The sequence below is a fragment of the Chaetodon auriga genome, chromosome 2, assembly GCF_051107435.1.
Source record: "Chaetodon auriga isolate fChaAug3 chromosome 2, fChaAug3.hap1, whole genome shotgun sequence".
In the NCBI taxonomy this organism is placed as follows: Eukaryota; Metazoa; Chordata; class Actinopteri; order Chaetodontiformes; family Chaetodontidae; genus Chaetodon; species Chaetodon auriga.
Genome location: NC_135075.1, coordinates 19,820,626 through 19,832,943, shown reverse-complemented (window position 1 = coordinate 19,832,943; position 12,318 = coordinate 19,820,626). Strand labels below are relative to the sequence as shown.

The following is a 12,318-nucleotide window of genomic DNA, read 5'->3' as shown; positions in this document are numbered from 1 at the left end:
TTTGACTGACATTTCTTACTTTGCAGAACCACTCTGAGCTCAGTGTGAGACTTGATATCTGTTATTGTTATCCATAAGGAGTCACATCTTTTAAACCTAGTTAGATTTACTGGTAAGCAGGCGCTCTCCAAGTTCATGGAAAATTTTAAACTTTTAAATGTTCAAGTAAATGAGACCTCTTAGTTCTCAGTATAGACTGACAAATTCAGCATGCATTGGGTTATGTGTTGTTCTATGGGGCTTATCCCTGATGTAAGAGGTTTTTGTGGTTACAGCCATCTACAAAAAGGCAAATGGGGAAAAACGTGTCAGTCTATAATTTTCTCCCTTTCTTTCTCCATCCTCAGAGGCTATGCAGTCGCCAGCAGCAGCGATGATAGAATGAACGAACCTCCCACCTCTTTGGGTCTAGTGCCACATCAGGTCAGACACACACACACACACACACACACACACACACACACACATTCATATTCACTCACATGCATCAACATGTTTGACAACCCTGATTCCAAAAAAGCTGGGGCACTGTGTAAAACCCATGTGTTAATATCCTTTTACAGTCATGTGTTCACAAAGTGGTGAACCTCACTCCATCCTGTGAACGACTGAGCCTTTCCAGGATGCCCCTTTCATACCCAGTCGTGATACTATCACCTGCTACCAGTGAACCTGTTTACCTGTGGAATGATCCAAACAGGTGTTTTTGGAGTATTTCTTGCTCCTGTCCCAACTTGTATGAAACGTGTAGAACAAAAATCAATGAAGTTGATGACATAAATCATTAAATATTTTGTATTTGTACGGTTTGCAATTGAGTACATGTCAAAAAGGATTAGCAAATTGTTTTATTTATGTTAAACGCAGCGTCCAAACTTCTCTGGAATCAGGGTTTTACACTGAGGACGTTCCCCTCCACTTGCCTGCCCCCTTTCCAAATAAAACTGAAAATTATTTTCTTTATTATCATCCAATTATTATTAGTTATGGGCAGGCTGTTGGATTGCATTTGATTTTTACAGGTGTGCCTAATAAAGTGAGTCTTTGATGTGTTGTATTTACTCATTTCGTGAAGCAGTCCTCAGAGTCCTTAACAGAAAAACATGAGAACAGTGGCCATATGGAGTAACTACAAACAACTACAATAAATTGGACTTGAAAGAGCATTCAGTAGCTCCTAATTTCATGGAAACAGGTAAATTCTATGAAATCTACAAGGTGAGCGCCCCTGATGGACACTGAAAGAGCTACAAAAGTGTAGAGACAGTCAGTCAGTGACATATACAGGGTAACAAGTGGTGACAAGGTGCATATGACAGGCCCACGAAGTATTCAACCTGAAGGAGGCTACAGTGTGACATTCTGGCCTCGAGTCTAGATGAAAGATGCTTGCACGGATCAACATCTCTCTCGTGTCTGGGTTACGTTCTGCAGCGTCTTTATTATCACTCAGAAAGATGCACCAGTGTAATGTAGTACTGCGCAGTATAACAGCTCTGCTATAAATACCTTAGGACCCACTTAAGATGTTTGTTGTCATCAGTGTGTGAAACCACTGTCACACCAATGCCTCATGCTGATTGGCCATTGTGCATGTTAAGCACCGGTTCAGAGGGCAAATTAGAACATCTTTACACAAAGTCAGTACCGTGGTGAAGCTTAGGCTGTCCAACAAAGGGAGTTGTTAAAAGTCCTATTATGGTGAACTCTAACGTGCTTTGACTGTGTGTGTACTGCAGTCAGTTCATGCTGAGAAATCTGATGTGTCAAATCTGTCCAAAGCTGATATCCATCCCCCTGACTACGCCTGTGAAGCCAAAACTGTTGTTTTATATTACACTGCAACGCCCAGGGGTTTCTATTCTGATCATTTTAATGGTCAGTTGTTTAAAATGAAAGACATAGAAATGACAGAAGATTCTTAATTAAGAGTCCACATATCGTAAAACCATCAGAATTAAGAGAAGCCTTCGCTTTGCTTCGGCTGCAGATATGCACGTCTTTGTGTATTATCTACTGGAATGATTCTTATTCTGCTCTTCGTGTATGAGGATGCTCGAAATTAGAAATGAGAAGAGAATAAAGCCCAGTGGCTCACCACAATGGGCCATAATGAGATCTGACACGCAACTTCTGTTATGGGGACCAAAATAAATTCTGTGTCGTAGATGGAGGTCGAGTTCAGAGCAGAATCGAATGAATGGGTCACTCGAGTCTTTAGTGGGGGAAACTCAGAGTTCAATACATTAACGTAATACATCGTCATAATCAGTGAGTTGGCCAGTTCACTTGCCAAAGAACTGAGGAGAAGAAAGGGAAGTTTGTGTGTGTGCGTGTGCTCGTCTGGATGAATGCCTTTGTGTCGCTGTTTTTGTGTGTTACTGTGTTTGTGAATGGTTTGTTGGAGTGATGTAGGTCACAGGCAGTTGTGAGGAGTGGCTGCTGTGTGTGCCTCCTCCTGGATGGAGATTCCTAACAGTGCACTTCTTTCACTGATCTATAAGCTGATTTGACTGGGGGGAAAAAAAAAGGTCAAAACACAAACGTGAATGTTAGCATGAGGTCAGACATGCAGCAACAACACAAAGGAAACAATCATGACGTTAAAAAATATTGTTCTCAGATGACGAAGACCTGAAGGGAAGCCCTGTTGATGGTACCAAGAAAAAAACTTAATATTAATTGAATATTTTTCCAAGAATGCTTTGCTGTACACAAAACCTTTTCAAAACATAACCAGCATAATTGAAATGATAATCATGTCCTCTGGACTGGAGGGTCACCAAATAGTAGAAGACAAGACGATCTGCGGCTTGCCAGCAGCGTCCTTCTGCTTACTCACACACTCAAGTGTTTCACCACCTCCATTTGCATCATCATCATCAGTATTCATCACCCTGAGAATCTGATTTTTTGCCATTCGCTTGACACCTCTGCAGCTCATGGCATTTCAACCAAATAATCCAGAGAAAAATGGCATGCAAATGCGTCGTCCTGTGTCTGTGTGTCTGTGTGTGTGTGTGCGTGTGTGTGTGTGTGTGTGTGTGTGTGTGTGTGTGTGTGTGTGTGTGTGTGGTCTTGCAAAGAGAGAGTGAAGGCGAGGGAATAAGATGATGATGGCTTGAGAGAGAGTAACGCAGCAATTAATATGCATGAGGGTGCAAGCACTGTGTGTGTTTGTGTTTGTGTGTGTGTGTGTGTGTGTGTGTGTGTGTGTGTGTGTGTGCGTGTGTGTGTGTGTGTCCAGTTTTTGTATATATGACGGGCCTGTTCCTACAGCGGTCCGCTGCTAATTCAACACACTGCAGTTGATTCGTTTGAAGCTGGGGGCCATCTTTTCTGTGGTGCCACAGTGACAACTTGTGGTGGTTCACTGAAACTACATGACATCTTCTTTATTTGCAAGTGCCTTTAAGTATAGTATAGGACTCGACGTGGGTGCACGGTGGCGCAGCTGGTAGTGCGTTCTCACAGCAAGAAGGTCACCGGTTCGATCCCCGGGTCGGGCCTTTGTGTGTGAAGTTTGCATGTTCTTCCCGTGCATGCGTGGGTTCTTCCTACCACAGACCAAAAACACCCACAGACCAAAAACATGCTCATTAGGTTAATTGGTGACTCTCAATTGTCCTTAGGTCTGTCTCTATATGTTGCCCTGCAATCGACTGGCGACCGGTTCAGGGTGTACCCCGCCTCTTGCCCGTTGACAGCTGGGATAGGCTCCACCCCTTTTCTTTTGTCAATATATGATTGTCACCCCCTTCAGCTTTCGACCCTGAAATCTGTTTCTGTTTTTTCAAACTGCCAAAATAGCAAAATTACGCTTTTGAAAATCAGGATGACAAAGTTCGAGATAGACTGTGAACATGTATGAGAGTGTGATGCAGAATGACGTCAGATAAACGTCCAGGTGCTGCCAAACAGGCACTTGTACAATATACCTCGACTGTGACAATAATAGGTCTCTATTTCAGTGCCGAAGATCAGTACATAAACAAAGACATCCGTAAGTTACTCTTAAAATCAGGACTCCGTAAAGCAGAAACTCATTCATATCTCTGTAAATGTCACTAGTCTGACAATCACTGCTTGTTAGTTAATTCCATGTATTATTATTATATAATAGCACATACATACACGTACATACCTGGACTCTTTTATGCTCTCTATAAAGGCAGATTTATGTAGAGCTGCTAGTCTGTTCTAGTCCGTCACACTTGCCCACGCTCACCCTTTGGTCTGACTGACTCATCCACTCACCCCTTCATTTGTTAATCCATGCACTAGACACGTTTGCTCACATTCGTGTTGTATCTGTACTTCTTGTTACTGCAGTCTATCTTTCAATCTCTCCATCCCGTTTTTATCCCACTCTTTGTGTGTCCTTGAAAATGCCACTTTCACCGAAAATCATCAGCACAGAGGCGGGAAGATACAATAGATGAGAAGGAATGAATGAAAAGAGCTGCCGGCTGAGGTTGTTGTGCAGTTTGGTGAAATTGAAATGTTATGTGAGAGGAAGCGCCGCGCCACATTATACTTGATCATCAGTCACACAGTGTGAGATGTACAGTACATCTAAACCCAGTGGCCTTAGGTTCCCACACAGCCTGGACTAGTGCAAATCTGGCCCCATAAAGAGTTATTCAGATTGGGCTGCATGAAGATGTCATGGAGTTTGCAAGTATCAGAGCATTATGCAGTAATTGGACACAAATGTTCGATATATTTGACGGTTTCACCGGCAGATAATTAGAGCGAGGAAGTCATTTCATGCTCTGGTCTACATGCGTCACCAGAAAACATAATGGGTCGAGCTTTTATTTAAAAACAGGAGGATGTGGGTACACGAGCGGAGGTGGGAAGCGATGAAAGGAATATATTGGTGATGAATGATGTTTCAACATGTGCCGATGAAGAGCTGTGCGTGTGTGTGTGGAAGGGAGTATTTAGACAGTAATCAAGGTAATTAGCCATAATTGCAGCAGCCATAAATAAAAGTGACAGCTTTCAGCAGCGAGCTGTGTGCTGAAAATGTTTCACTGAAAAGGTCTGTCTCCTCTGTGGCACCAGAGGGCGCTCTCAGCATGCTTTAAAATGTAGAAAACAGCAGCCGCTTCCAAATTTTCAATCCCCACGATAAATGTTTACTATTTCACTCATGTTTTACATTTCCTTGCAAGGACGAAATGTGTCGAGTTCTTCCCTCATCACCGCACTTGTTTGACGTTCAGTAAACTCACACACTGCTTGTTTTTCCCCTGAGTTATCTTGTCTTCATCAACTTGTGTCTCTTTATGTTTAGAGACCTTTGCTGTGTTGATTTGTGTTGATTTAGATGTGTGATGTTTATAAATGATACAAATTTCAGTGCTGTTCTGCTGTTTAGCTCCTCTGCTTCATGTCAAGTTCTCACACGTTGATTCCTCCTCCGCAGATCCGAGGCTTTCTCTCGAGGTTCGACAACGTCCTGCCTGCCAGCCTGGCGTTCGACAAATGCACTGCCTGCTCGCCCATTGTAAGTAGCACAAGTTGCAAATGAATGGTTCAAAATATGTCACTTCAAATCCAGTTTGCTAACGAGACCGACTGAGACGTGGACGCACGTAGGGAGGTTCTGATTCACTTATCAGATTCAGTTACTATGGAACAACATTGTTTTGAAACACAAATTGCAGCCTTAGCAGAAATAGGGGGATTCCCATCTCTCCCATTTGTACATTGTTCAGTCAGTGGAGCTGTGTTGAAATGTCTTTCCTTGAGGAATACTGAAGACACACACGCGCCCGCGCACACACACACACACACACAGAAAAGCTGGTAAAACCATATGGTAACAATCAGGCAGCAGTTGCTCATTGATGTCAGTGACTGTCGTATGAGTGGAATTAGCTCCCACCACTGCTGTGCGTGCGTGTGTGCGTGCGTGTGTGCGCACCCACATACCCCAAATCAGCCAAGTGGGGTGAGAGAGATTGCCTTTTTACTGCGTTGTCATTGGTCCACCGCCAACTGGCCAATCATTGCCCCAGGTGGCCCAGTGGTTAGCTGCGTCCAGCAATGTGATTGGTTACATTAATGTAAGACTGGGGGGTGGGGGGGGAGCGCAATTTAGAGAGGGAGAAAGTTTAAAAAAAAAAGAAAAAGAGAAAAAGCAAGAGGTGGGAGGGCGTGGGGGGGGGGGGGGTAAAGTGAGGAAGTGCAGGGCTGAAGAAAGGGTGTTGTGATGAGTGGAGGGCTGGTTCACTCTCTCTTTCTCCCCTGATCTCAATGCAGTCTTTGTGTCTATAAAGAGGTCATAAAGCCCCAGATCTATCACTTTCATGTGAAGACAGAGCGAGAGAGATACACACAGAGAGAAACCAGAGGCCTGAGGGGGCGGGGGGTGGAGCGGGGGGAGGGGTGGGGGGGGGGGGGTGGCTAACTTGTGCTCTAAAACTTTAAAGTTTTCTTCACCTACACTGCTTCTGAAAAAAAAAAAGTATTAAGTTCCAGCCCATCTCAAGGTGTCGCGTTTCTGCCTGTGTGACTGATGAGATTATTCAGTCTACGCGGAGGGTTCAGAAGGATTGACAAGGACTGGGTGAAGCCTGTGTAGTCAGGAACAATGAACAACATGGGTTAGGAAAGACGATCCTTTGCTGAGGCAGGGATAAAGGTTATGTAGTGAAATTGGTGAATATGTTTTGATTCTGTTAATCCCACCCACACACATCCCCCCCCCCTCTGCTCTGCATTCGCTTATCTGCCTTTCCCTCTTTTTCTTTTCTACCAGCCTGCTCCTATTACACTTCTCCTTATTTTCCTCCCCTCGGTCTTACCTCCTCTCCCTTCCTGTTCTCCCTCCCCCATTTCTCTCGTCCCTTTGTGTGTCCCTCTGTCCATCTATCAGTCCGTTCGCTGTAATGTGTGTGTGTCTGTCTTTGTGTTTTGTGTGTGTGTGTGTGTGTGTGTGTGTGTGTGTGTGAGCGAGTGCATGTCTGTCTGTGTGTATTCCTGCCGCAGTCAGCTGTGTGCTGCCAGGTCACTATGGAAACAAAACAATTCAGCCCCTGTCTGGGCTGGAGCAGTTCCTGTAGAGTTGGGGCCTTTCACTCTGTGTGTATGTGTGTGTGTGTGTGTGTGTGTGTGTGTGTGTGTGTGTGTGTGTGTGTGTGTGTGCGCGCATGCATTTCCTAACTCTTTCTGGGGCTGCAAGCCAATAAAACTACACGCCAGAGAGTAAATCAGAGCTGACGTGGCTTTGTCTTAAACCGTGCCAGACACCTCTTACTACAACTACTTGTACTAACACTACCAAATATGCTACCACTATTAATAGCAAAAACATTTTTTACATTTGCTGTGCAAAGACACCGAGCTGCTCGCTAACACGGCTCACGGCGTGCCTTGAGGTTTCCCTTCCCCCTGAGCCTTTGATGACTGAGGCTGTTTTGCTCTTAAAGTAAATCGTCCTCGTGTCACAGTTTGTAAAGATTAAAACCTGGTTTCAGTGTGCAGGTACCAGCTTTGATGGATGTGAAAACCCTTTGCCAAAGATTAAAAACCCCTCAAAGAATTTGTGATTGACTTACAGGATTTGTACTACACTGAACACATGAATCAAATGTATGTCTGCTCAAGTGTCTGTAGTATTAGGATTATTTCAGCGGCCTTCGAATTTTGATTAATCGTACATTTTCAAGGTGAAACAATTAGTCATTTAATTGACAAGTTGATCGACAGAAAGTTAATGAGTGGCAGTTTGATAATCTATTATGTGGTTAAGTCAACGATCAAGCAAAAATGCTGAACATTTCCTGGCTTAAGATTCCCAAATGTGAGAATTTGATGCTATGTTAAGCAATTGTGAATTAAATCTCTTTGAGTTTTAGACTTTGTTGGGCAAAACAAGCAATTTAAAGAGGTCACCTCGGGCTGTGAGGCCTATAATCCATTGATAAGATGCCCCAGTTGCTGCACATATTTCACAGGTTTGTCATCTTTCAAGTGTAGCCTCATAATTTAGGGAAGTTTTATGTCAGTTTTGTAAGTGTTTTTCTGTCAGGAGTCACTCAGTATTTCAGATTATTCTGTGCTGTTTTGTACATGACAGCCTTAAGACAGCTGTAGTAGTAACCTCTAATGCTCTTTACATTTAAACCAGAAACTCTTTTCACATTACATGCAATTTGTGCAAATAGCTCCCTGTAATACAAATAACGTGCTTTTTTGAAGTATTGACAGGTATGTGTTGCACAGAAACCACACAGCGTTTACTACACATTCCTTATGAGCTTTACATCCTGTGAGTTGTGCTGCTTCTCTGAAATACCCTGAGGCCTGGCGGTTACTTAATGAGTCAGTATGGAGTTTGTGTATTTTCAAGGCAAGTGTCTAACCTGGCTCATTGACCATACATGTTAACAGAGGAAGTCAAAGCCACTGACTCACCAGGAACAGTTTACTCATGATACCAGTGTATTATAAGTGTCACATAATGGCAAAACCACTGAACAAGAGCCTCTAAGCATTTTATTGCAGCTGTGCATCAGTCAAAAGACATTCACCAGTGTTAAATTTAAACCCATGTTGTAATCAGAAATCTTCCCTTATATCATAATACTGCTACCAGATATACTACTCACAGTTACCGCTCAGGTATTTCCAAGATGATAAGGGTTTGCTGACAATTGATAAATTTGGGATATAGTTTGATTCTGTGACTGTAAGTGCAACGAGTCTACCATAATTTGAGAACATAGCAGCCAGCCATGTGTACTTAAACATACTGTACTATGTGCAGTATGTTTAATACGTTTACAACACACACACTGCCCATCGTGTGTGATTCTACTTAAAATCCACAGTGTGGATCCATAAACAACTTCCAGAAGAAAACATCAGCTCCATCAAATACAGCCCGAGAGTAGAGATTTATGTGGCTTCATTAGGACGGAAGCTTTAGGACAAGTGCACATGTGTGTATACATACTGTATGTGTCACACACCATCTAATCCAGATGTTGATGTCTCTGTGTGTTTATAGCTTGGCTTAACTGGCGCAATCCATCAACAGCATGCAGTCACTGCTGAAACCCGTCAGCGGCTGAAAATACTGCACACATCTTGTAAAAGTTTCAGGTCTCTTCTGTTCTACGTGTTTACGTACGTTCATGTTTTTTATTTATTACAATCTTTAACTTTCAAAACTAAAACTGTGCCACAGGACAGGGTTTTGTCAGAAGTCACCGGTCGTGGTCCCGTATATCCGCTGTTGATATGGACATATGTGAGCGATGTGTGTCCCTGCGTATCGCATGGAGTGACTTTATCGACGTTATCACAAAATCATCACAGTTATCATGTTGCTCTCTGTGTCAGAGCAGCTAAATTTCAACAAAGTGGGTTTTGGTCGTTGGTCGTCTCATGTAACGGATCCCATGGATGGAAGTGGAGAATCAAAGAAATAAAAGAGCAGGAAGGAAGGAAAGAAAAGAGAGGTTGAAAAGATGAACGAGGGACACGTCAGTGTGTATTGTGTGCGGTGTGTCTGGCTCGAAGACCAGACGCCAGGTCAGTCTGCGAACACACACACACACACACACATGTGCAGGCATTGATTCACACAGTGTGTTGATGTCTGTGGCAGAGGTAACCCTACACCTGCAGAGGAGGGTCTGTGGGCGTCCATGAAAGGCTTGGCCAAGCCTAGGAAGGTAGTCAAGAGGGCAGAGGATCTGTTTGTGTGTGTGTGTGTGTGTGTGTGTGTGTGTGTGTGTGTGTGTGTTTTGGAAAGAAGGTGTGGGTATTTGAAGTCAGTGCTGGTAGGAGATCAAGGTAAACATTTCAGTATGACAGAGACACGTCATACTCTGGACACCACGCCCACCGGAGGGGAAAACAGGCAGCAGCACAGCATGCAACCAGGGCTGAACTGCTAACAAAACACCTGCAGGAAGATAAAAACATTAGATTTCAGCATGTCAAGGGATTATTTTTGCACCCTAAGGTATATTACACAAACTCAGTACTGTCAGTCGAGCTCAGTGTCCCTTCTCTTTACCTTGCTTTCCTTTAAGAAATGATCCCACTGAATGGTCACAAGTAAAATACTTTGATATTTACAACTATTTGATCTAATCCTCGTGTAAGGTGATCAATTAACGTAACAAAGATCAAAACCAGGCCTTGCATGACTTCATTAGCTTCAGCCAAATTAGCAGTGTTACTTATTTAGTAACAATCAAATCACATTCCACGTCCTCCATGTATTCAGAGTGCATACTGTCGAAATGCTTTCACTGAACCTACAGAAAGATCGTGAGCCTTAAACTGACATCTGGATATTTGACTTAGCAGTGACAAAATGCTTGCTGCACACGTAGGTGCAGGTTTCCCTTTCTTCCTGTTGATGCCTCACTTCTTATCGTCTGTGTCCGCTGTGTCCACTTCACAGCAGTTCGTAGGTATTTTTCTTTGTTTGCTCGCATAAGTGACAAGGAGGCACCTTCACGCTGTAGAAAGTCGATGGAGCGATGAATTGTTTTTCCTCTGGGTGTGGTTACGACTTAATTGCCCTGCTCTGTCTCTGTTGCAGAGGTGCTCAGTGTTGGTGTTACGCAGGTTGTGCCAATGGAGCAGAGCGACGAGGGTGCATCTTTTTTTCTTTTACCATTAAAGATTATTATTATCTGCTTTTGAGAGAAAGTTTCCCTTTGCCATCTAATGATGTTTTTGCTTAAAGTGGACACCACTTCACAAGTCGTGATGCGTTAGCATGGCTCAGCCCTGTCAGATTCAGAAAGGACTGAAAACACGTGATGTTTGGTGAAGAAAAAATGCTCATAGAAATGTCTTGGACAAGATGAAATATTTTACTTGAAAATGCAGCAAAAGGTGAAGAGGTGCATTTGTGTCAGAGAACCTGTTTTACCCTTTTGACTTGAATCAAAGCTTTGAAGTTTCAACTCCTGAGCAAAATTAAAATTGGTTTGAAAGGGTCATAATCTTTCTTTCCAGCAGAGGCTACGGCATTTCCTCTTTCGGGTTAGAGACTTAGAGAAAAGCTGTCAGGAAAATGATTTTTATCTTTCAAACAGCCTTCCTTTAAATCTCTGCTCTAGAGCCAATGTATAGTATTTGCAGGTCAGTGCGTCAGTAACAACATACAAAGGACCTCCATGAACACAGCGACTTATTCTTCTCTCTTTGTGTCAATATTTTCAATTACTCTGTAAGTTTTAAATCATTAAAACATGGTTATTATATGGGTCAACACTGGCTCCACAGTATGATGCCCTGTATTGGACTAATACAGTGGTGTAATTGCCTGTTGTGTAAATGTTTCAGTCAGAATGGGATGTGTTGTTATACCAGCTGTAGACTTTCCTGTTAAATCACCCGGAATTGTTTTTTGTTGGTGGTGTTTTTTTGTCCAGGTCCTGGACCACTATGAGAGAGAGGGTTTCAACTTTCTGTCCAAGGTTTTTAATTCTTCCCACTCATTCCTGGAGGACCTGACAGGGTTGACGCTGTTGCACCAGGAGACACAGGCTGCAGAGGTAAATCACACACTCGTACACACCTGCACAAGCAGGACACACACAAGACCAGCTGTGCTAAGAGACACAGGGCGGAACGTCATTATGTATGTGGATAAAAACATGATGTCACACTCAAAGCGCAGGCAACACTGTTTGGTTGTGCGTTTCATTTTTTTCTCTCAACCCGGTTTAACAAGAGAAAATCATTTTCATGTTTTCTATCTTGCATCTTTACATATTTAATGGTCAATTGTTTGCTGTTTTGGGCAAAGAGTGACCTTGTCCTTACTCTGGAAGCCGGGGCCCCCTCCCTGGAGCCAGTCCTTGGGGGGAGCTCGCAGACACCAACTTACAACATCATTAGAACAGGGTTTGGTGTATTGTAAATCAGGCAGCCGCAAGATTGGCAGTGCCCACCACAGCAGCAATCCAACGGCCTGCTGGTGGACGTCAGTTGAGAAGGAAGTCATCGAGCTAAAGAGGAAGGCATTTGGGTTTGGTTTCTACTGTTGACTCAGCAGACAGGCATCAGGAGAGCTGAAGGACTTCAGGGTTGAGCTAATCTTAACCATCAGATGATCTGAGCTGCAACTTCTCAACCTGACCGACATTCCCTTTGTGGAGGAGACAGACGACTCGGGGGAAGCCTTGCGCAGCTTTCTGGCAGGAGTCACCATTAAACATATAAAGCACTGCAGAGGCCAGGTACCGGGAGTGGATGAAATTCGCACTAAGTTGCTGAAGGCTCTGGATATTTTTGAATGTTTGAATGATTGTCAGTTCTCATTTTTAAAAG

The 12,318-nt window shown here is 43.4% G+C and overlaps 1 protein-coding gene across 2 annotated transcripts in view; it reads left to right on the top strand.

Moving 5' to 3' along the window:
* Positions 1-12,318, top strand: part of atg7 (ATG7 autophagy related 7 homolog (S. cerevisiae)) — a 59,422-nt gene that overhangs the window by 20,551 nt on the left and 26,553 nt on the right. For both annotated transcript variants that reach the window (XM_076739562.1, XM_076739571.1), the window contains exons 16-18: positions 348-423; positions 5,435-5,515; positions 11,418-11,540. In XM_076739562.1, the coding sequence (XP_076595677.1) occupies positions 348-423; positions 5,435-5,515; positions 11,418-11,540 (280 nt within the window). The remainder of the gene's footprint in view (positions 1-347; positions 424-5,434; positions 5,516-11,417; positions 11,541-12,318) is intronic.